The sequence below is a fragment of the Calonectris borealis genome, chromosome 14 (genome assembly GCF_964195595.1).
Source record: "Calonectris borealis chromosome 14, bCalBor7.hap1.2, whole genome shotgun sequence".
Taxonomy (NCBI): domain Eukaryota; kingdom Metazoa; phylum Chordata; class Aves; order Procellariiformes; family Procellariidae; genus Calonectris; species Calonectris borealis.
In genome coordinates this window covers 2,499,354-2,521,714 of record NC_134325.1, presented here as the reverse complement: position 1 = coordinate 2,521,714, position 22,361 = coordinate 2,499,354, and the positions used below count along the sequence as shown (strand labels likewise).

The 22,361-nt window shown below is 39.6% G+C and overlaps 1 protein-coding gene across 1 annotated transcript in view; it reads right to left on the bottom strand.

Annotated features, from left to right (window-relative positions):
- Positions 1–18,600, bottom strand: part of MUC2 (mucin 2, oligomeric mucus/gel-forming) — a 53,685-nt gene extending 35,085 nt beyond the window's left edge. Inside the window, exons 1-16 of the mRNA XM_075163824.1 lie at positions 18,531–18,600; positions 16,617–16,881; positions 14,016–14,130; positions 13,236–13,326; positions 12,728–12,837; positions 12,280–12,496; positions 11,698–11,823; positions 10,825–10,942; positions 10,367–10,505; positions 9,599–9,709; positions 8,522–8,591; positions 3,719–3,856; positions 2,993–3,157; positions 2,292–2,386; positions 1,256–1,382; positions 348–603 (exon numbers count right to left, since the gene is read on the bottom strand). Of these exons, the coding sequence (XP_075019925.1) occupies positions 348–603; positions 1,256–1,382; positions 2,292–2,386; positions 2,993–3,157; positions 3,719–3,856; positions 8,522–8,591; positions 9,599–9,709; positions 10,367–10,505; positions 10,825–10,942; positions 11,698–11,823; positions 12,280–12,496; positions 12,728–12,837; positions 13,236–13,326; positions 14,016–14,130; positions 16,617–16,881; positions 18,531–18,600 (2,213 nt within the window). The remainder of the gene's footprint in view (positions 1–347; positions 604–1,255; positions 1,383–2,291; positions 2,387–2,992; positions 3,158–3,718; positions 3,857–8,521; positions 8,592–9,598; positions 9,710–10,366; positions 10,506–10,824; positions 10,943–11,697; positions 11,824–12,279; positions 12,497–12,727; positions 12,838–13,235; positions 13,327–14,015; positions 14,131–16,616; positions 16,882–18,530) is intronic.
- Positions 18,601–22,361: the final 3,761 nt, after the last annotated feature.

The window sequence follows — 22,361 nt, the reverse complement described above, 5'->3', positions numbered from 1 at the left end:
AACACAAGCAATCTGTCTCTGACAGAAAAGGAAACAGCAACATAACATTATAGCTGCCCTCTTATCTTCCTTTTACCCCTCTGCTCGACAGAGCCCTATTAACAGTGCAGCTTCAGAGTAACGTTTATCTGTGAAGGCCAGTACTCACACCTCCAAACAAAGTTGCACTTCTCAATTATTAATAAATTATATTGCAACGGGATGATGCTTTGCTCAGCATGAAGATGGTGTGAAACATATTACAAATGTTCATTAAAGCACCCAAAAAAGCTAAGCAGCTTACACCTAATTTGCAAATTTTAAAAGGGCTTTTATCCCCACAAACGAGAAGCCACAGTAAAACATACCAACGTTCTCCATCTTTTGTGACATATTCCCCTGGTTCGAGGTATGATCCCTTGTAATAACAAGGGCACTTGGAGATGGGCACACAGGTATCCTGATTATCCAAGTATGTATTATATGGGCAGCCACAGCCATCCACAGGAGCGAAGTCTTGCAAGCAATGCTTTTCACCATCAGCAAGGGAACGACAGGTTTGCTGGCACATTGTAAGATTGTAAAGGAAGATTTGATTTCCTGGGCAGGCAGACACTTCACTAGCTAGAGGGAAAAAAACCAAACTGATAAATAAGGGATGCAGGATGGACAATTTAACCCTGACATTTCCAGTTTGGTTTCTTTGGCTGTGCAGCATGTAATGGTAAAAATATTTCCTTAGATTTTATTAAAGTACAAAAATATCATAAGTCACAAGTAATACCAGCCTTTGTTTACCACTTGAAGGCTTCTTTTTAACTGCTACTAATAGATTCTACTTTCATACCCATGTTTGTTTCACATACTGACGATCAGAAAGAGAGCACAATATAGTAAACTCCTAGCCTCAACAATACTGTACTGTTGATGATAAGCAAGCACAATGATAAACAAAGACACTGATAAGCAAAGACAATGTAAAAGCCATGATGGCTGGGATTCCATTAGTCAAAGATAGAAACAGCATTATTATTTAAACTGGGGAAAGAATGTGAAAGTGAAAAATACTGCTTTCTACTTTTAAATATGTCACGAACAAATGACAGCTAAAGAATATAAGATGAATTAGTATACATTGTCTTTTTTAAACCTATTAGACATTTCTAAGATACTCCAAATCCCTTAACACTGAGATCACTGACAACCAAATTCAGAGAGAACCCGCTTATTTCTCATGGTTAATTAATTCCACAGATAAGACAGTTCCACTACTTACCGCAGACACTTTTTCTCCAGCCTCCCAGTATGACCCCTTTGAAAGCACAGGCTCTTGAGTAAGAGGACAGGGCAGCACACAAGCATTCTTCACTGTCTTCGCAGAGGCAGGTGTCATATTTACATTTCTGAAAAAAGAACGAAAGGGTCAGTAAACCCACAGGAAACCAATGGGCAATTGCAACTCAGTTGCTATGAAATAGCCTGTGTCCTTTTTCTGATGTTGTTTTTATTGATTCCCACAGAGAACAATGGAAGGAATGGACAAAGACCAGAGGCTGAAAATGCTGCTTCATTTCAACAGAATGAAAATATTTGGATGCTTATCCTAACCTAAGCCAAGCCTCTTGAACCTTTAAAAAGTAGCCAGTCTCCTTACAACACCTTTCATAAAGGATTTTGATACCATTCTTTCTCAGTTACAACTTAGAAATGCAGAGATCCATAAAAATTAAAAATCATAATAGCAAAATATTAACCAGAACTATGAAGATCTTCACAAAATTTGATCTCAGACTGAGTTCCAGGTGTGAGCAAAGACTTAGGAATTTCTTTTTTGCTCAGGTAAGCCTTACTTACTGCTCAACAGTGATGAGCACAGGGGGAAAAGAAACCATGAAGATTCTGGCATGAAAATGATTTGGTGTTACATTCCAATCAATACAAGAAACTTAATAATATTTCCTTTTTTTTTTTCCCTGACTTAATAGTTAACTAATGTGTAAGGGTGCACACCTGCATCTCTTGGATCTTCTTTCCAGTTCAAATACCCGATCCAATAAAAATGTACATTAAATACAAAACATAAGAAACCAGAAGAACAAATTTACCTTTTTCTTCAGCAGCATCCCATAAGAATCTCGTTATAGGAGATACTTTGGATGTATGCTATGCTGCCTCAGTTAATCACTGCAAAAACTTCACCAGCTCTTACGGGCAAGCTAACTCAGTAATGTCTCAAATGTTGGAACAATGATAAGTGTCCACAGTTATTCGTCTGAAATAAAGCAGTACTAAGGAGTGCAAGATTACAATACCTTATAGTATTCTGAAGGATCAATGATTAAGTGACATCTTGCAAAAGGACCCTCTGAGTTTTTCAGCAAAGAACACCAATGTTCAGCATAGTTTGCTGCAAAAAAGGAGAAAAATGAAATTATATAATTATATTCATTACATTCACTTATCTTCCTTGTGCCATATCTAATTACGTTGTCACATAAATGCAATGCAAGAATACAAATGAGAGAACTGTGTGCGCTTTGGAGAGTGGAGAAACTACATGCAATCACTGTATATGTATTTCTATTCTCTGATTCAGCTATCTAGCAGTAGACATGCAATCATAAAATAAAAAATCCTATCTTACTGCTGTAACTTGTTTACGTGGAATTGTGACAGCCCTTTCCAATTGGGGACCATAAAGCTAAGCTAAACAGAGGGATAAATAATACTAGGAAATACAAGCTGCCTTTGCAGATAATATAAATTAATGACCTTGCTTCCCTATCTTCCAGCTCAGGATTCCTCTACAATCACCCCCTAAACTTTCACTTCAATTTGATGGGAAATCAGTGCTCATATGTATACATACCTCCAGAAATTAATTATTAATTTGACAGTCCTCTAAAAAAACTTCAACGCCACACTACAAGTCTTACGTGTCTGTTGCAATAATATACAACAAACGCTGCTCATTCTGGCAGAAGCCAACCATCTGACTTATTAGTGTGCTTACCACTTTCAATGCTGAGACTGCAGGGGTCTTCCAGCTTTTCTACCCGGTCTGTACAGGTGGACTGAGCTTTCCATGTGTTAGCAAAGGCAGATCCTGTAGCTTCTACCAGCCCACTGGTTGTTTTAAAGTCATCACCTTCCATTCCATTAAAGTTTCCACAAAGACCTGTTGAAAAAGAAGGTAAAAATTTTACCTAATTATTACTCATTCTCATTCTAAAAGGTCAAAAGGAAAGGGACAACTGATCACAAACATTAGAAACAGAAGTTCATATAGCTGATTATTCCACTTCAATATTAATGCATACTATAAATACTGAAGATTTAGAAGCCCTTTTTTAAATCTTTAACCTCTTGAGAAGAATAGTCTTCATGAAGATATCTCTGCTTTAGGAGATCACTGCCCTAACCTGTATTTTTTATGCTTTCTGATGATATTAAACCCACAAAATGCACCAAAAGCCTGGTTTTGTGGATAGTTAAAAATTAAACGGAATACAAAAGTAAGGAATATTCTAAGAATGTATTGGCACCAGAGTGATATATGAAATAATAAAAACGCATTTCTACTTTGCTTGAGTCAATTCTCTTCCAATGTTTTGGTTTCTGCTTTGAATTTCCTCCTCTTGAATCAATAAGTAGCACAAATTATCAATCACGTAAAGAATACATGACTCTTCAGTTGTGGAACAACATGGCTTTGCTTCCCATTTGAATAGGCACTTGCCTTGAAGTTTTCCTTGAACTGATTGATCCACAGTCGCAAACAGCTGCATGACTGGAAACAACTGGATCTGCAGCTGAAGCCCAAAAGAGGTTTGTACAACAAAGTAGTAGGAAGATGGCTTGAATATTGAGAAGCTGGCTGAAAAACAAAAAATGAACTGTGCTGTAAATACACACATAGGCTGCCAAAAGAAACACTTCTTATTAGATTCTAAGATATCACCTGCCATGAAAACTCTGAGATCAGGATCAAATTAGTAATTTCTTTCCTTTAAAAATCGCTGGCTATCTAGATACAATGCTGGTTCCCACTAACTTCCCAAGTGGATTACCTATATTGATTCATCCCTGGGATCAGAACCAAATTCAGATTTTCTGCAATACAACTTCAATGCTAACTCAATAATGTTGAGCAATATGAAGAGCAAGAAATTTTCTGAGACAGTATTATCCCAGCACTGTTGCATGCAATAAGTAATAGGTGTGTCTCTAAAAGCCAATACATAGCTAAACACTGCTACTAGTAAAATGTTAGATGCTTATACATAAGTTAATCAAGCCATTATAGAAAAATCATCAGAACTGACATACAAAATCAGCATAGTGGAGGAACTGGGCTTCCTAATCAGAATCATAGAATATATCGAGTTGGAAGGGACCCATAAGGATCATCGAGTTCAACACCCTGTTCCTCGCAGGACTACCTAAAACTGAACCATATGACTAAGAGCACCGTCCAGGCACTCCTTGAACTTGGACAGGCTTGGTGCCATGACCACTTCCCTCGGGAGCCTGTTCCAGTGACCTACCACCCTCTCAGTGAAGAACCTTTTCCTAATGTCCAATCTAAACTTCCCCTAATGCAGCTTCATACCATTTCCTCACGGCCTATTGCTGATCACCTATTGAGAGACAAGATCATGGAATTGTAGAATCATAGAATAGTTTGGACTGGAAGGGATCTTTAAAGGTATTCTAGTCCAACACCCCTGCCATGGCCATAGACATCTTCAACCAGATCAGGTTGCTCAGAGCCCCGACCAACCTGACCTTGAATGTTTCCAGGGATGGGGCATCTACCACCTCTCCGAGCAACCTGTGCCAGTGTTTCACCACCCTCATCATCAAAGATTTCTTCCTTATATCTAGTCTGAATCTACCCTCTTTTAGATTAAAACCATCCCCCCTTGTCCTGTCGCTACAGGCCCTGCTAAAAAGCTTGTCCCCATCTTTCTTTTAAGCCCCTTTCAAGTACTGAAAGGATGCAATAAGAAGCCTTCTCTTCTCCAGGCTGAACAACCCCAACTCTCTCAGCCTTTCTTCATAGCAGGGGCGTTCCATCCCCCTGCTCATTTTCATGGCCTCCTCTGGACCCGCTCCAACAGGTCCATGTCTTTCCTGCGCTGAGGGCTCCAGAGCTGGATGCAGCACTGCAGGGGGGGGTCTCACCAGAGCAGAGGGGCAGAATCACCTCCCTCAACCTGCTGGCCACACTGCTTTGGATGCAGCCCAGGATACGGTTGGCCTTCTGGGCTGCAAGTGCACATTGCTGGGTCATGTCCAGTTTTTCATCCACCGGTACCCCCAAGTCCTTCTTGGCAGGGCTGCTCTCCATCCCTTCATCCCCCAGCCTGTATTGATATCCGGGGTTGCCCCGACCCAGGTGCAGGACCTTGCACTTGGCCTGGTTGAACCTCATGAGGTACACAGGCCTACTTCTCGAGCTTGTCCAGGTCCCTCTGGATGGCATCCCATCCCTCAGGCTTGTCAACTGCACCACTCGGCTTGGTGTCATCTGCAAACTTGCTGAGGGTGCACTCGATCCCACTGTCTATGTCATTGATGAAGATATTAAACAGTACTGGTCCCAACACGGACCCCTGCAGGACACCGCTCGTCAGGGATCTCCATCTGGACATTGAGCCGTTGACCACTACCTTCTGGCTGTGACCATGCAACCAATTCCTCACCCACCAGACAGACCAACCATCAAATCCATACCTCTCCAGTTTAGAGAGAAGGATGTTGTGGGGGACCATGTCAAAGGCCTTACAGAAGTCCAGATAGACGACATCTGTAGCCCTTCCCTTGTCCACTGATGTAGTCACTCCATCACAGAAGGCCACTAGGTTGGTCAGGCAGGACTTGCCCTTGGTGAAGCCTTGCTGGCTGTCTCGAATCACCTCCCTGTCCTCCATGTACCTTAGCACAGCTTCCAGGAGGATCTGTTCCATGATCTTCCCAGGCACAGAGGTGAGACTGACTGGCCTGTAGTTCCCTGGGTTCTCCTTTTTTCCCTTTTTAAAAATGGGGGTTATGTTTTCCCTTTTCCAGTCAGTGGGAACTTCACCGGACTGCCACAACTTCTCAAATATGATGGCTTAGCAACTTCATCCACCAGTTCCTTCAGGACCCGTGGATGAATCTCATCAGGTCCCATGGACTTGTGCACCTTCAGGTTCCATAGATGGTCTTGAACCCGATCTTCTCCTACAGCGAGCAGCTCTTCATTCTTCCAGTCCCTGCCTTTGCCTTCTGCAGCTTGGGTGGTGAGGCTTGAGCACTTGCCAGTGAAGACTAAGGCAAAAAAGTCATTGAGTACCTCCGTCTCCTCCATATCCTGGGTAACCAGGTCTCCTGTTTCATTCTGGAGAAGGCCCACATTTTCCCTAGTCTTCCTTTATTCCCAACGTACCTGTAGAAGCTTTTCTTGTTGCCCTTAACATCCCTGGCCAGATTTAATTCTCTAAGGGCTTTAGCTTTCCTAGCCTGATCCTTGGCTGCTCGGACAATTTCTCTGTATTCCTCCCAGGCTATCTGTCCTTGCTTCCACCCTCTGTAGGCTTTCTTTTTGTGTTTGAGTTTGTCCAGGAGCTCCTTGTTCATCCATGCAGGCCTCCTGGCATTTTTGCCTGACTTCCTTTTGTTGGGATGCATCGTTCCTGAGCTTGGAGATCAGCACTTCCCCCTCTGCCGCCCCTCTTGAGGAAGTTATAGACTGCGATGAGGTCACCCCTCAGCCTTCTCTTCTCTAAACTGGCCTCAGTTGCTCCTCACAAGTCTTGCCCTTGAGACCTTTCACAATCTTGGTCGCCCTCCTCTGGACACTCTAATACTGTGATGACCTTCTTACATTGAGGCATCCAAAACTGCACACAGCACTCGAGATGGGGCCGCACTACTGCGGTGTAGAGTGGGACAATCACCTCCCTCAACTGGCTACCTATGCTGTGCTTGATGCACCCCAGGACATGGTTGGCCCTTCTGGCTGCCAGGGCACACTGTTGACTCATATTCAACTTGCCATCAACCCCAACCCCCAGATCTCTTTCTGCAGGGCTGCTGTCCAGCCTGTCGTCCCCCAATTTGTACGTATAACCAGGATTATCCTGTCCCAGGTGCAGAATCCGGCACTCGCTCTTGTTAAATTTCATATGGTTGTGATTGCCCAGCTCTCTAGTCTATCCAGGTCTCTCTGTAAGGACTCTCTACCTTTGAGGGAGTCGACAGCTCCTCCTTTAGTATCATCGGCAAAATTACTTAATGTACATTCGACTCCTGCATCCAGACCCTTCATAAAAACATTGAAGAGCACTGGCCCTAAAGTTGAGCCCTGGGGAGCCCCACTGCTGACTGGCCACCAGCCTGACGTAACCCCATTTACTATAACTCTTTGAGCCCAACCCGTCAGCCAATTGTTCACCCAACGTACTATGGACTTGTCTAGCTGTGTGCTGGACATTTTGTCCAGAAGGGTACTCTGAGAAACAGTATCAAAAGCTTTGCTAAAGTTCAAAAAAACATCATCTACTGGCTAACCAATTTCTTATAGCAAATCTATTATTACATGCTCTATTTATCTATTTAATCTACTTATTACATGGTCTGTTTTATTGCCTAGAGCACTTTAATTTCTCTAAACTTTCACCTACACACTGTAATTGTTTTCGCACAAGCATTCATGAACATATCCCATGAATACTTGTCCTTTCAGATAAAGAATTACTTTCTTGCGAGTAGCTTGCCATCTGCAGATAGGCTGGTAAATAAGAAGCAACACATACCGTGTCAGTGTGCTGCCTGAACATATCTAAAAAGGAGTGATAAAGAGAAGTTCTACTTTCCTTTCAAAAGTTACTCCCAGAGCTCACAGCTACTGTCTGATAGTGACCTTCCACCAGAAGTTAGACTCTAAATTAGGTGATCTGAGTCAGCCTCTGAAAGTGTCTCTCTAAATCCACTGATTATATAAAAAGATGCTGATGTCTCAAGTGAGCTGGGAAGATGAGATGGTGCTACACAGTACATCCTTCTTTGCTGCCCTGGTTGACCAGTAAATACAGCAGTTACCTTCTGCCAGGGTTTCTTCCCACAGGCAAAAAAAAGCATGGAGAAGAAGTGGGGTGGGGTAGACATGCCTGAGTCTCACCATGACTGAGAGCCAGGAGATACCCACACCATGTAGCCAGACTTGGAAAGCACTAAATACTCCTCTTTATAGACAGGTTAAGTTATCTGCTTTAAATTTAAGCCATGACAATTCCTCTTTCCCAAGCTACGTGCCGAAGTATATTCGAGATGTATGAAAAAAGTGAAGAGACTTTTTTTTAATCATGCGCTGTACACAGAGTCAGTCTGCCCATGAAATTCTCAGTGACGACTATTAAATCACATTCATCCCCAAGTTGTTGCAAAATCTGAACAGATTTCATATGCCTCTCTTCCACTTTTGCCTCTGAAAAAATACACCCCCACGTGAGAAGTCAGGTGTGTGACACAGGACACACAAGGCTACGTCCCTTACCTGACACATGAGGCACATTCACTGTCATCTCATTCAGTAACACACTGCCATCTGATCTGAAAACCACCACCTGTATAACAGCAAATAGAATCATTGAGGTTCCAGGTACTGAGAGGAAAAGGAACTAATTAAAAAAAAAATCAAGAGGGGAGACATTTTGCACATTTAGACTGTGACTAGAACTTAAAATCTTTGAAAGGAAGAATCTGTCTGAAAATTGAATGTGGCAACAGACCTGTAGGATACAAGTAAGGTTTCATCTTGCTACTCAGTGTTTCACTTACACGTGCCTACAAAAATTTATAGCAGTAACGAAATGCAAAGCTCGTTTATATTGGTTTCAGCAAGTAAAAGAAAATATTGAGCCTTCAGGATCTATAGCAAGTTCCTATTCCCTATAAAAGCATGTGCCGCAGCTTCAGTGTAATCGTTTAGTATGATTCTGGCATGGTAAGAAAGCAGTTGTTAAACTTCCCCATAAAATGTTAGGCTGTACATACAGAAACATAAAATGACAGGTTTCTGATTTGGTTTGGTTTTGTTCTAGTTATGCTGGCAAGGGCACGGAAGACCAGAAACCCGGGAGGAAAATTATGTCTACATGTATGTAAAATGATGTATAAATATAGTCTAGATATTTCCATAGCCAAACAGAATACTAAAGTGGTTGAAAATACAAATATTTAAGAAGGTTGGATTGTATCAACATTCAAAGATGGGATGTCTTCTGAAAAAGACTCAATTAAATCTATAAAATTATATCTGAATACAGTAAAATACTGTGAGGGGAAGAAGAATGGTATTCTTACTTCCAGTCAGTGTGGAATACAGTGAGAATAATCATACAGCAGAGAGAAGAGAAGGGAAGAGGGAGAAATATCAACTTATTTGAATCTCATCTTTTGTTCAGTTTAGGTCTATTTTGAGTTCTCGAGGCAGAAGCCCAAGTTGGTTTTTGGCCTGCCTGAGGTGCCTTATCTACCCACAATAGCGACTCCAGAAGAATTTGTTATTGCCCCACAGTAAGGGAAATATGCTAATTTTCAACATATCCAGCAGAACCGACAGAACACTTACATTTTTTTTGTGATCTACTAACAGCACAACAGTCTTCAAACAGGTCTGCCTGTCTGTGGAGCCACAGGGAGCCAACTCTGCTAGAAGAGCATGACTGTCATTTACAGTACCCTACAATCACAGGGAAATAAATGTCCATTAGTCCAATCAAAAATCTCACAAGATGATTTCCAAAACAAAGACTACAGTCATCAGTTACAATAACAATTACTGTAGAACTTAGCTATTAAGACCACCATTTCAGCACTGGCTCTGAAAGCTGAACCGTCTTTCAAACAAATTCAGTGGTATGGTTTCTAGTTCAGCAAGATCTTTGTCACCCAAGAACAGGCACCAGATATTTTAAGAGCAGATGAATGAAATAGCTTCCTAGCTCCTTTCCCTAGCTGACTTTGACACTCAGAAACAGATATTACAGATCTGTCTGAGAGCTTCTAATCCTGAGAACTGCCAATTTTTGCAGTCTACCTATCCATGAAGCTAGAGTGATCCTTTGATTTCTTATACATGAAGGACTGCACTGGATAATGACAGCATAGTCTACTATCTGCCTTAACCATTCATAAGTTAACCATTCATTGCAGTTAAGTGCCCAACTCCCCCCTAGGACTATTGCAGCCCATCCTGAATTTTCCAGTACAGATTTTAGCATTTCTGCTTTCCCCATCCAATAAAAATGGAATAAAACAACAATTCACAGCTGTTACATATCAGCGTGCAGACACTTGTATTTACTCTAAAAGAGAAAAGCCCTACAGTACACAGTACCTTGGCCAACATATAGTAACAGTCTCCGTGGAAGGTGTATTTCTTGCCATCAAAGGTGGTAATATGGGAACCTCCTTCCACTGAACATGTGCCTGGACAGGGTAGATCTTTGCACAACCATCTGCCTGAATCACAGGTGCTAGAAACAGAAATAATAGAAAAATACTTGTAATACTACAGGAGCTGAGAGCACTGAAAACATCTGTATACCTAGCAAAGAGTGAGATATTCCCAGATGTTTTAAAACTTTATCTTTGACCATTTCCTTAAGATTTCCCCTCTGCCATATGCCATAGATACAAGAAAACTTTTCAGAAAGTTGGTTGTATAAACAAGCAACATAAACACTAAGTTCAGAATGTCTTCAGGAAGTCTCATATGACTAAGTGGAAGATTGAAAAATGCAGACCCACTTACAATTATTCAGAGAAAGGTGTATAAACAACCACAATCCTTACCATTCTTCACATTCATGGGTAATGCTTTCTCCAGGTGAATACTTCTTTCCATGGAGTTTGCAGTGGCACTGCCTAGCAGGTATGCAGCCTTTTTCAGTAATATCATCATACACAGTTCCTGTAAAGCACAATAGTAAACCATTCCAGCTCTTTCAGAAATACGCAATTTCCACAGAGGAGAAACTCTCAGAGGAGGCATGCTCTTAACTTTACATAGAAAGCAGAGGTTGAGATTATCAAAACTTTGAAGAATACTCTTTCTACCTTTTGTAATATAAGACACATGGAAAACACTTTTGTCCAGCTTTGAAAATCTAGGTCTATCCATTTATATAACTATACGCAGATGAAAAGCATAATATAAGTATACAAGAACAATCTCAGAATTTTACATGTTTAGATTTTCAGTCCTTCTGGTATACTCTGTAGACTGTCATCGCAATCTTTTTTCCTAAGGTTGACAATAAGTCTGAGAATTTCACTCATTGTCCCTCATTATCACTCTCTGCACAAATGATGTTCATTGTCTCAGAATTATTCAACCTAAGAACCATGATTTTCTCTATATTAGCAGAATTCCATTTGTTGAGAAGTAAAAAGCAGAATTCCATTTGTTGAGAAGTAAAAAGCAGAATTCCATTTGTTGAGAAGTAAAAAGCAGATTTATTATCTGTCATTGTGTAATATAATTTCACTATAAAATCATTGACTAATCTTTTTTTAAAAACCTTATAATTATGTTCTCCTGGGGGGGAATAATGAGTGGCAGTACTAATTTTTAAGGTATAATTTGACTACATTTAATATTTTAGCTATGATCTTTCCCAGAGCTCTTGGTTTTGTTCCATATACAATCGCTAGAATAACACTTGCCTTCAGGGCAGAAACAACCATCCATGTAGTGTTCCTCACAAAGGCTGCTAATCTCCAAGTGTGAGCAAGTATCCATGCAGGGTGAGCTGCTTTCTCTATAGATCATGGTATCAGGACAGGTCTTGGCTGAATGAATGAGAAAGACACCACCAGTTATTTGAGTGTAAAGTCCATCATTCCTCAGAAACCACAGATCATGCCCCCTACTCCCCTCAAGCCAGTGGCGTCCCAAGCCAGACTCCATCTGGCAAAGCATGTTTGTCTGTTTCTGAACTGCCTTCCCTGCTTTTTATGTTTTCTTCTTTTGGTCTTGAATAAATCAAATTATCCCAGTCATCTGCAGCATCAGACCTCACAGTTTTTTAATGGGAGCAGAATTTCTACTTGCTGAAAAAGATTTCTTAATAACAAGGGTAATAGAAGAAGAAAACAGGAAGAACATAGTATGTAGTTTATTGCACTACTGGTATGAAATTTATAATATATGCCTACAGTTTTGTAAAGAAGGAATGAACTTAAATGTTTCACAGTGCTATATCCATGAAATATTTGTTTCTTTGTAAAATTTATATAGCTGCTTACGGCAAAAGTGCTGTGTCCTCCATTCACCCGGCCGGCCACCTGCATGCGAACACTGTCGAGAATACTCAGAGATGGTGCTGCAGAGGCAGAAGGAGTCCTCATGTCCATTACATGCACACTTGTCCTGCATGCAGGCTTGGATGTACATTTCCAAATTAAGACGCAACCAGCAATCAGCAAATGCAGAGGAAGTCAGCAACATTTCACACTCAGCACGCTAAGGAGGAAGAGTAATAATATTTAAGAGATTTGTAAGCACCTGAGCTTCTAGACACTTCCTGTCTTGTAACAAAAACTGCTGTCTTCTGAACAGCAACAGTTATTCAAGAAGAAACCATTTGCCCTGGAAGGGACAAAGTCTTCCCAGCTCCTCACACGCTAACTCCCTGTAGCACAAGGATGTCTCCATGTGCCCATGCAAGTGAAGTTCACCACTAGGAATACTCACATGCCCATTACAGCTTGGAAGAGCCTGAGTTTCATCAGGATCTTCACATTTGGCATTGGGTTTGCTGATCTTCTGTAAATTCCCATACGTAATTGAATTGTAGCTTGCAACTACGAGAAAAAATTACAAAGAGGACTTGCTGAGCCCCAAAAATTGACAACAAGGCGCATCTGATTCCTGGGACTCTACTGATCAAGGAAAACAGTTACTATGGTATCAAATATGCCTGTCAGACACAGGTCTTTGCTCTGAATTATGTCTATTATGTCTAAGTGTGCTTAAAAATTTGAAGTGGTAACGAGAAAAGAAGGCCGGTAGAGAAAAGAACAAGATGATTCATCTGGAATAAAATAACCTTAGACCAGGAATGCAGCACTGAAACATAATGTTTATTCTGGGGCAATCACAGAAATCTGTCAGGTGAAATTTGCTCTCCTGTGACGCTCCTATGCACGATGCTTATCAGCCTACCTTCTGTGGTAATTGTCAGTATGGTAAGATGACTCACCTCCATTGATAAACTCATTGTAGATTGGAACTCCATTGTAATCCCCACAGAGACCACATGTATGGTTATTAAATTTGCTGTCCAGCTCCACCTAGGTAATGGAAAGAAAGAGGAAAAATAGAAAAGAATTATCTGGAGCATGAAGACATTCCAAAGCAAATATGTTTACCTGAAAGGGAAGTTGCTAAATGCCAGAAGCGATGGTGAACCCAAAACTCGTAGAGAAGTAGTTATTGCAAATGAATTTGTAACATAGTTAATAAACACACAGTTAGATGCAAAAAATAACACAGAATATAGAAAGAAGTGACTGAAGCTCCTGTATTTCAGTAATGGCAGTAACCACCATGGTGATAAAGATGAAAAGGAAAGCATTCTTAAAACCACAGGACTTTTTTTTCCCTCCTTTTCCCTACTGGGATAAAATTTAAGTTTTACTATAAATTAGGAAAGTCAATGATGGCAGTCCTTTAAAAGACAAATGAAGGAAAGTGCAGATTGGATTGTGGGGGTGCTATAGCAAAAACATTAGCTATTCCTCAGAAAGGTCCTTCTCCCTTTCTTGAGACCAGTAAGATTATCTGCATGCTGTACTGCTACTCTATCACACTGCAGAGAAAGGAATTTTATGTTTTTAAAATAAGGTACTCTGAGTGTCAGCTGGATGAGTCAGCCTAACACTCTAGCTCTGTTCAGTTTGTGAGATTCTACTTCTGTTCAGTATACAGTAGTCTGTTAAACCCAGAAAATACCACTAAAAAAGACTTGGATCATACATACCATCAGTGCATCTTCCTGATTCCATATCAGAATCAGGCCTAATTTGGCATAAACCTTGGTGTAAATGTCATTGCTTTCGATGAGCACACCAGAGCTGTAGTAAGGTGTCTTCACACTAGGAAGAAAATCAGAGACTTTGCATTAGTACAGAAACATAAGGGTTGACACGAATGTCTGCAATAAGCCAAATATCCTAATGAACAGAGAAACCGGTCTCTGTCTACCTGATCCTAGCTGCACAGGATGCCTTGTTTTAATGAGGCATGAAAACCTCTCCCTCTGACATTTGATGCGATAACTCATTGCCTTTAAAAGGCAAAGCAATTTCAGAGGCAAAGTCTCCCCAAGGGTACGGGTTCTTTAAGAAAAAAGCCAAAATGTCAGATGTCTTCAGCTTAATCAAAGGAAAATCCATCATCATTGTGGTATTAACAGGGGATATTCAAACACTCACTAATAATTTACTTCAACGAACAACATAAATGGAAGCTTTTCTTTGCCAAAGATCTGACAACCATTTCAGACAGAATGAATGTTCCTTTGCAAGGATCTTCCTCCTCAAGAGAGAGTTCAAAAAAGCACAGGCAGATACAGGGACTGCCACAAAACTTTGAAAAGAAAGGAGCATGTTAAGAGGAATTCAGTAGTTTGTTTCAGTATTTAGTTCATTAGTTTTCGGTTGACAGGACCAAGCTTGTTAATGGTGACAGCACATTAATGTGACAGAAGATATTTTGCAGAAGGCTGTGCATAGATGTTTTTGTCTGATAAAGAATCAATTCACCAGATCTCTCTCCTGTTCTTGTACGTCTGTCTTACAGTGCACTGTTTAACAAGTCACACTGCTGAATTTCATTCAGCAATAAAGGGATTGTGGCAAGCAGCCTCATCCTATAAAATCTAAAGAACTGGAATCTGTTCAAACAGAAGTAGTGTAAACTGGAATCCAGTCAAAATAACCAGTTCATTTTCTGCAGATTTGCCAAGATAATCATTACCTATCAGGATTCCTGTATGTCTGTGCACATGTCTTCTTAACTACTCTCTTGACTGGGAGAATTTTATCTCCTAATTTCCTGTCACTGGGATTTTTCCAACTATTTACCTCAGGCATTCTTAACATGGCCAAATGACTTACACATTGAAATACTAGGCAGGAACTCAGAAGCCATTATTTCTACTTTCTGCATTGTTCATCCTCTGGACAACGATGCCTGAAGAGATCATGTTTTTGGAGAGGGATTATAAAACATTGGGCAGCTTTTCACCTTTCAGCTATCACAGCATGAAATATTTCTCCTTTTTTCTAATACTAGGATATTCAATCAATCAATGGATCAGGTAACAAATGGCAAATTCACACATTTTTCTACTTTACAGTTTTCACTTCAGTAGTGTGAACTGCTATTTTACATGACAATGGATCATACGTCGTTTAAAGAGCAATATGGGAAATTAAGTTCTATGAAAAAGTAAATCCCCCGTGCAGCAAAAACCTTTTCAGGTTTTTATGAACACTACCTAAGACAAAAAGAGGCTTGGTTTAAAAAAAAAAACACAATTTTTAAAGGATTTCTAAACTTGTTTTTCATGGAGTTCTTTTTAAGACCTGAGTATACAATAAAGGGCTTTTTCAATTTGGGGCAAGAATCTATTTTTTATAACTTCATGTCATTTTGTTATGCATTCTGGTATGATCCTTGGAAAACTGAATGTCATTTTCTATTTTTGAACAGATTTTCATTGCAGTGGCTTCCAAACTTCAGAGCAAAAGCTGAATTCTGGACAAAACCCAGTCCTACAATGGCAATAGAAAGGATTTTTTTTTAAATTATGTTAAGACATATTAACAGCCAGCTACTTCAATCTTCAGAACTATGTCTTAACCTATGAGTTGCTTCACTCGTGTCAGTGTGTATATATACACAATAGGCTAACAATAGGAAAGGCTAGGTTAAGACACTCTTGGCACCAGCAGTGGTGTCAGACTAGTTCCTTGTGCGACCATGTTACAGGAGGAGAAAAATACAACAGCTCACTGTGAAAAAGTACATATTGCCACATACAAATTAGTCTAAATTTTGACCTGCATTATATCTGTTATAATCCCTTGAGGAGTGGCCGTTGGACTTTAAAGAATTATTTATGTAGATCAGAAAAAAACACCTCTCTTCTGCCAGAAAATAAGAGAAAAATACCCCGGAGAAATGCATCTTCATTTTTGAGGATGTGCTAGACCATCTGCTAAGGTAAACTCAAGGTGATGCCATGAAACAAATGAAGCTATGTCATTTTATGCCAGTGAAAGATCTGGCTCATGAGCTGCATTGTTTCCTGCACAACCAGAAGAACAACAATTCACTCAAACCTCTTCCTGACTTGCATTTAAATCATCTCTTATGCCAGTGTAGAAAGGACGATTAATACTAAAGCCCCTCCCCAGAGCAATTTTTATGCGGGATTTCAAAGGGCTTTTTTCTGCTTGTGGAAATGCTCGTAGCAGTTACCTTAATGATATACAGACAGCTATGTAAAGAATCAATCTTGCTTTTGTCTTCCCAGCACATTTCTCTGAAATACTGTTATACTAAAGGAACTTACATCCGCCCATCCACCACTGCCAGTTTTGGTCTGAGGTACACCGTAAAGTCCTTGATTGTTATCAGAATATACTGGATCTCAGGGTGGTTATTGCGGTTCAGAGCACGCTGGATGTGGACAGAGAACTCCTTGTAAGACTTTCGGCAGTCAGAAGCAAAATTATACTCGCAAGTGCCAGGGAATTGATAGATGTCTCCATCAAAAGTTTTGAAATGGTTGTTTCCCCAAGTACTGCAGACATAGTGGCCATGGTTTCTTGTCCTTCCTGTTAAGTGATGAAAAAGAAATAGCCATGTAAAAAAGTGAAATGAACGAGCTAGCATCAACAAAATGTAAGTAAGTGTTGCATTTTACAGTAGAAACCACTTGCAATTATATGCACAGTGATTTCACAGCTCTCAAGCCTGATCAAGTATCTGCCTATTAAGCAGAAGAGACGTGAATCTCTAATAGAAAATAAGACATTAACAGATACCGCTGAGACTTGGCTATATCTTATAATCCTGAGGTGAAGGAACTTGTCTCCATGAGGTGGGGAAACTTAACCTGCTGACCACTAACAAGCTGGTGCATCAGTGCAATGGAGCTGCTTTGCCAAACATGTTAATTTATTCTGAATCACCGTATTATTTTTAGCAACATTAAATATTTCTAAAAGCTATTTTCTTCCCTGAGGCAACATGCACTAGAAAGGAAACAGAGTTAGGAAACCAAGGAAGTACCACTCATTCTCTGAAGGCAAATAGGTTAAATGTTATGAAAGGACTTTTGCACAACAGGAGTTTTTAAAGAATTCCTTCTTTTCCTAACAGAAATAGTGATTTCTATTACTACAGAATAGAAATTCTTCAGAAGATAGGTCAGAAAATAACCATTGTAGGAGAAAAAAAAATTTTTTTGCAATAGCAAAAGATGAAGATGATGATATTTGTTCCCTTCCCAGTCATCTATACCAACAAATAATACAAATTAACACAGTATCTGATAAATATCAAGATGCTGTAGATTAGGGGTGAATATAAAAGCTGAGCATACTTGGGAAGCTTGCCAAAGTACCAAAAGCACACATGCCACTCATCTTCACAAGATTTTCTTGCAGTGTTTAATTTGAGAAAGAGAAACTTCCAAAGGGACCTCTAAGTTATCGCACTTTGACGGTATCAATCATACCAGATACATCCAGCCAGGCTGGATGGTATGCTTCTCTCCCCAGAAGGAAGGCTACACAGACATTCTCCCAGAGCTCACAGCTGGGATACCAAATGCGAGATAATGCTTTCCTCCCATTGCTGAATTCAAGATGCAGCACACCAAGACCAACACCACAAACCTGATCACTGCACAAAATTCATCACCTATTCCTCCAAAAATAGTTTTCAGTATGAAAGCTCTATTTCAACACTTCAAACAAAGTTGATAACAAATAGAGTAAATCAGAGCTTTTACAGAAGGATTATCAATGTCCTGAATGACAAAATGAGCTTTGTCCCATGTTACTACATTCACTTTTGAAGAAAGTATTTATGTAATTCCAAAGTAACGGAAGACACAATCATCCACTTTCTTCATTGCTGTAACGACCCTCCCAAACTCCTGTAGTTACTTTCTGCCAAGTAGTTGCCATACCTAGGAAAGTCTCAACACATGGAAAGAAAAGTAACACTGAAAATATTTTCCACATAAAACTAAAGATTACCACAGTACATATAAGTACTAATCTCTCCAAAAAGAGCAATATCTACCTATGTTGGCTGAGCCATGTAGCCTTAGTATTTGAAAGTTTAAGAAATTTAAGGCACCTTAAAACTCCAGTGCATTATTTAAATGCACTGCCTCCTACTTCTGCAGTGGTATTTTAATTCTCTCCCTCTTTTCCAGGAGGCAATCTGCTACCATTTCATTTCTAGAGCTTACCTTTTCTTATTTCATTTGAATAGGAAAGAGCCAGCCAGAGCATAAAAAGGCTGGCAACTCTTAGCCCCATGGTGGCTAAGGTGGGTGAACTGGGAACTCCACTGAAAACTTTTCTTTATATAATATCCACTCATGTAATTGATTCTATTACAGGGGAGGAGATACAAAGGGAGGAGGAAAGAGGAGGGGTAAAAAAATAGGCGTGATATTTACAGAAGATAAGAAGTAAGCAGACAGGTATTTTTCACCATAAATTAAGGAATTCAGTATACAGGAAATGGTATAATATTGATTCAGTAATCATGCAAATTTTTATTGCTCTATTTCGTCTACAGGATGCTATGCTTTTAAATCCTTCAAATGCTCACGTCAAGTTTAACCTTTAGTAACTCCTATAACAAATAGTGAATTTTGGAGTGGTTGAACAAAGAAATCCCTTGAAGGAAGCTTAGGATGAAATACCGTCAAACAATGGCTTCAAAGCCAAAGGATTTTTCATTTTTCAACATCACCTAGAATGATATCTGTAAAAATTAAATGATGTTTGTGAAGCTCCTTGTAGACAACAGTAACCCTTACAAATAAAAATGATATACCATGCATAGTAAAATTATTTTGCAGGCAATTATTGGATTCCTTTCATTTGTAAAGCTCTGGGAAACATCTAAAACAAGGTATAGCCAATACTGCATAATGTGCCCAGAACATAATTGAGATGGGGTGACAAAGTAAGTCCAAGGAATTCACAGCAAAAGAGACTCTATCGAACATTGTCATGGTACAACAGAAAGTCCATCAAAAAGGTTGTAGAGACTCTTACAACATATTACGTTTTAGAGAAAAAAAAAAAGAAAAAAAGAAAAGAAAAAGGGGAAAACTTTACTCTCCAGACAATTGTTTTCAGACAGAATCTCCCTAAACAGCTCGTTCTTGCTTACCTTCTACATGAATGATAAATTTACAGTCTCCTGTCCCACATCAGATTCTACAAAACCTATAGGGTCAGCTTTGCTTTGTGCAGAGAAAGATGAAGAGGGTCCTTGGGAGAAGAAGAAAGCAAAAAACAGAACCAGGAACCAGTTCAGAATGCTGCTTCAGAAATACAAGATTTCCACATGCACTGTATTTTACTCTGAAAAGTTCTGTCGAGAAGGCATTTCTGCAACTCTCTTCAGAAGACAAAACACAGACTCCTTGAGGTAAAATACACTTATTTCAACAGATCTTTTAACAAGGCTGGTTCATAGCACTAATAGGGTTTACTTCTTAAAGCTCCCAGGCCAGGCTCTGTATTTTCACATCAAAAGTTTCTCAGTGCAGTGTCTAAAAATCTCTAATCCTCTTAATTGTTCAGAGTGTTCCTTACTTTCATTGCTCAAATTACAAGTAGAACTTTTATATTTTGTAAAACATCAAGGAAACTCTTCACTTAGCCCTTTTGGCTGCTCTAGTCAACTGGAAACACCCTTTTGTCATAAAGGCATGGTCTGGCTGTTGTTTTCTTTTATTTGATATTTTTATCTCAAGTACAACCTACCCTCAAGCTGAACATCTTCCTGTTTTTCCTCAGTACATCTCAAAAGGTTTTAGACTGTCTGCTTTTCCTATTTGAAGACACAGACTTGCACTTCTCTCACCCTTACATAGGGTATCATTCACTCAACACTCATGACTTTTCTCCTTTGGGAGTCTATCACTAGAAGAATATAGAATTGATTTTCCTTCTTGGAAAATAAAAATAAAAACAGTAATAACGAGTTAGAAAAAACTATTTAGAGAAAAAAAAGAAGAAACAGTGTCTACAGAGACCTTTCCCTGATGGTTACTTTAGCAGGTCTAACTTCTTATGACACCTCACAGACATCTCCCATCTTGGAATATTCTGTCTTTTATGCCACCAAAACTCTTAGTTCAGAAATGTTTTTTTAAAAATACCTAGGAGATTCCTGAAGGACTTTATTTTGAGCTTTTCTTTTCCTCCCTGTGTTTTTCCAGATAGTCTTTTGTCTGGAACTACTATTGCCCCAGAAAAAAGAGTCTCCATGACTTAATTCATATACAGTCTTTGCAAACTGTAACAGCAACTCCATGTATACAGCAGACCTGACCCCTTTTTAGATTAAATTGGATGTGTATGCTCACAGGTGTAAGTTGGAAACTTACAGGTTTTCCATTCAGGTTTCTTTGCCATGAAACTTCTAGATCTGGAACCAGCCTCATTCCTTTGCTGGGACTGTGAAAGGTAATCATTCTTCACCCAAAGACGCACCATCCCTCAGTTCAATATGTTGGTGGTTTTCTCCTATGCAGGTGAGAGATGCACCTTTCTTTGGGTGATATGGATAGGTCTAACCGCTTGAAAAGCCACTCTTAGCCAAGCACCACTAAATTTTAGTGACTGATTTTCTCTGCTCCAGCTCTAGCCTGCCTGTATAGGGAGCATGGTTCCTTCTTGGGCTATAAAGTTAAAACAGGACTATTTTCCTTCTCCAGTCTTTTATTCTCAGAGTGACCAACAACTTCTCATTGTCCCTTCTTCTGACATATAGGAAGCTGTGGCTCACTGTGACATCCCAAACTGGAGAATAAGGGAAAGGAACATGCCTTTGAGCATTGAGACCACTCTTACAGAATTTGCGCTCAAGCTTACATGGCTGTGCTGATCTGAGGAGAAGTGAGTACAGATCCTCATCTTCACAATTCATAAGTATTTGTACTTTTGCTAGCATTAGAAAGTGTCCCAAACTATAGAATCTCTGCTTCCTTATTGCTAGAAGGATAATGATCCTGTCTACCAGCTGCTTTACATGTCTTTCAGAAATAATCAGTCTTTGAGGTAGACATCATAGCCTGTTTTATTTCATGCTCAGCTACTTTACAGTTTATTGGATTACACATTTTAGTCCAGAAGAATCTTACTGTTAATGCACAGATAACTCTGCATCCATATGTATGCATTAATTTATTTACTATAAATTGTTTGACATCCTGAAGTAATCAATTCATTTTGGAACCGATATAATTCTGCTTTAACATCAGCATCTTTGCTTTAAGGTTACATCAATTATCTACATCTGAGTTGATCTGGCTGTGGAACTTCATGACATTCCTTGCTTCTGGACATCTTAATCAGAAGTGATCTTCCTCTTTCCAATACCAGGTGTTCATTTGCCTTTAATAGCGATGATACTTCTTATAATTCTGCATGCACTTCAATCCTCTCCCACTACAACTGAAAACATATGGAATCCCAACTGGGTAAAAGCTATCACTGTGCAAGTGGCATTATCAGAACAAGCGATGAGACGGAGTGTTTTCATACTTGGGTCCCGCTGCTGAGTCTTAACAGAGAGAGGTTTTTTTAAAGTCCCTGAAGTCCATGAGTAGAAATACAAGTTCCATAATCTTTCACTATATGCCTGACCTAGGAGCTCCTACACCAGTGCTACAAGTGCCACTGCTAAAATTCAAATTTAAAAAAAAAAGTTAATTGCATGGCAAGTGTGTTTATTATAGCAGCAGATGCAGAAGGAGAGATAAAATTGTGTTTTGAGTCGTAGCTGTGTCCCTACCCTTAAACTTTTATGACACTATTTCTAATCATTCCATCAGCATAGCTAACTTTTAATGTTCATATTAATTACAGTGTAAATCTATCTTGCAGTATACTTTGTTAAAAAGAGAACCTCCACAGAAGATTATCTTCATTCTGACTCACACTGCAGAAGAAAATGGCCTATATGGAAAATTTATATTACTTTAAGATAAAATTAAGCAGAGATCTGGCTAGGCTTATTGTTTTAGGAAGAATAAATAATTTTTCAAGAATTT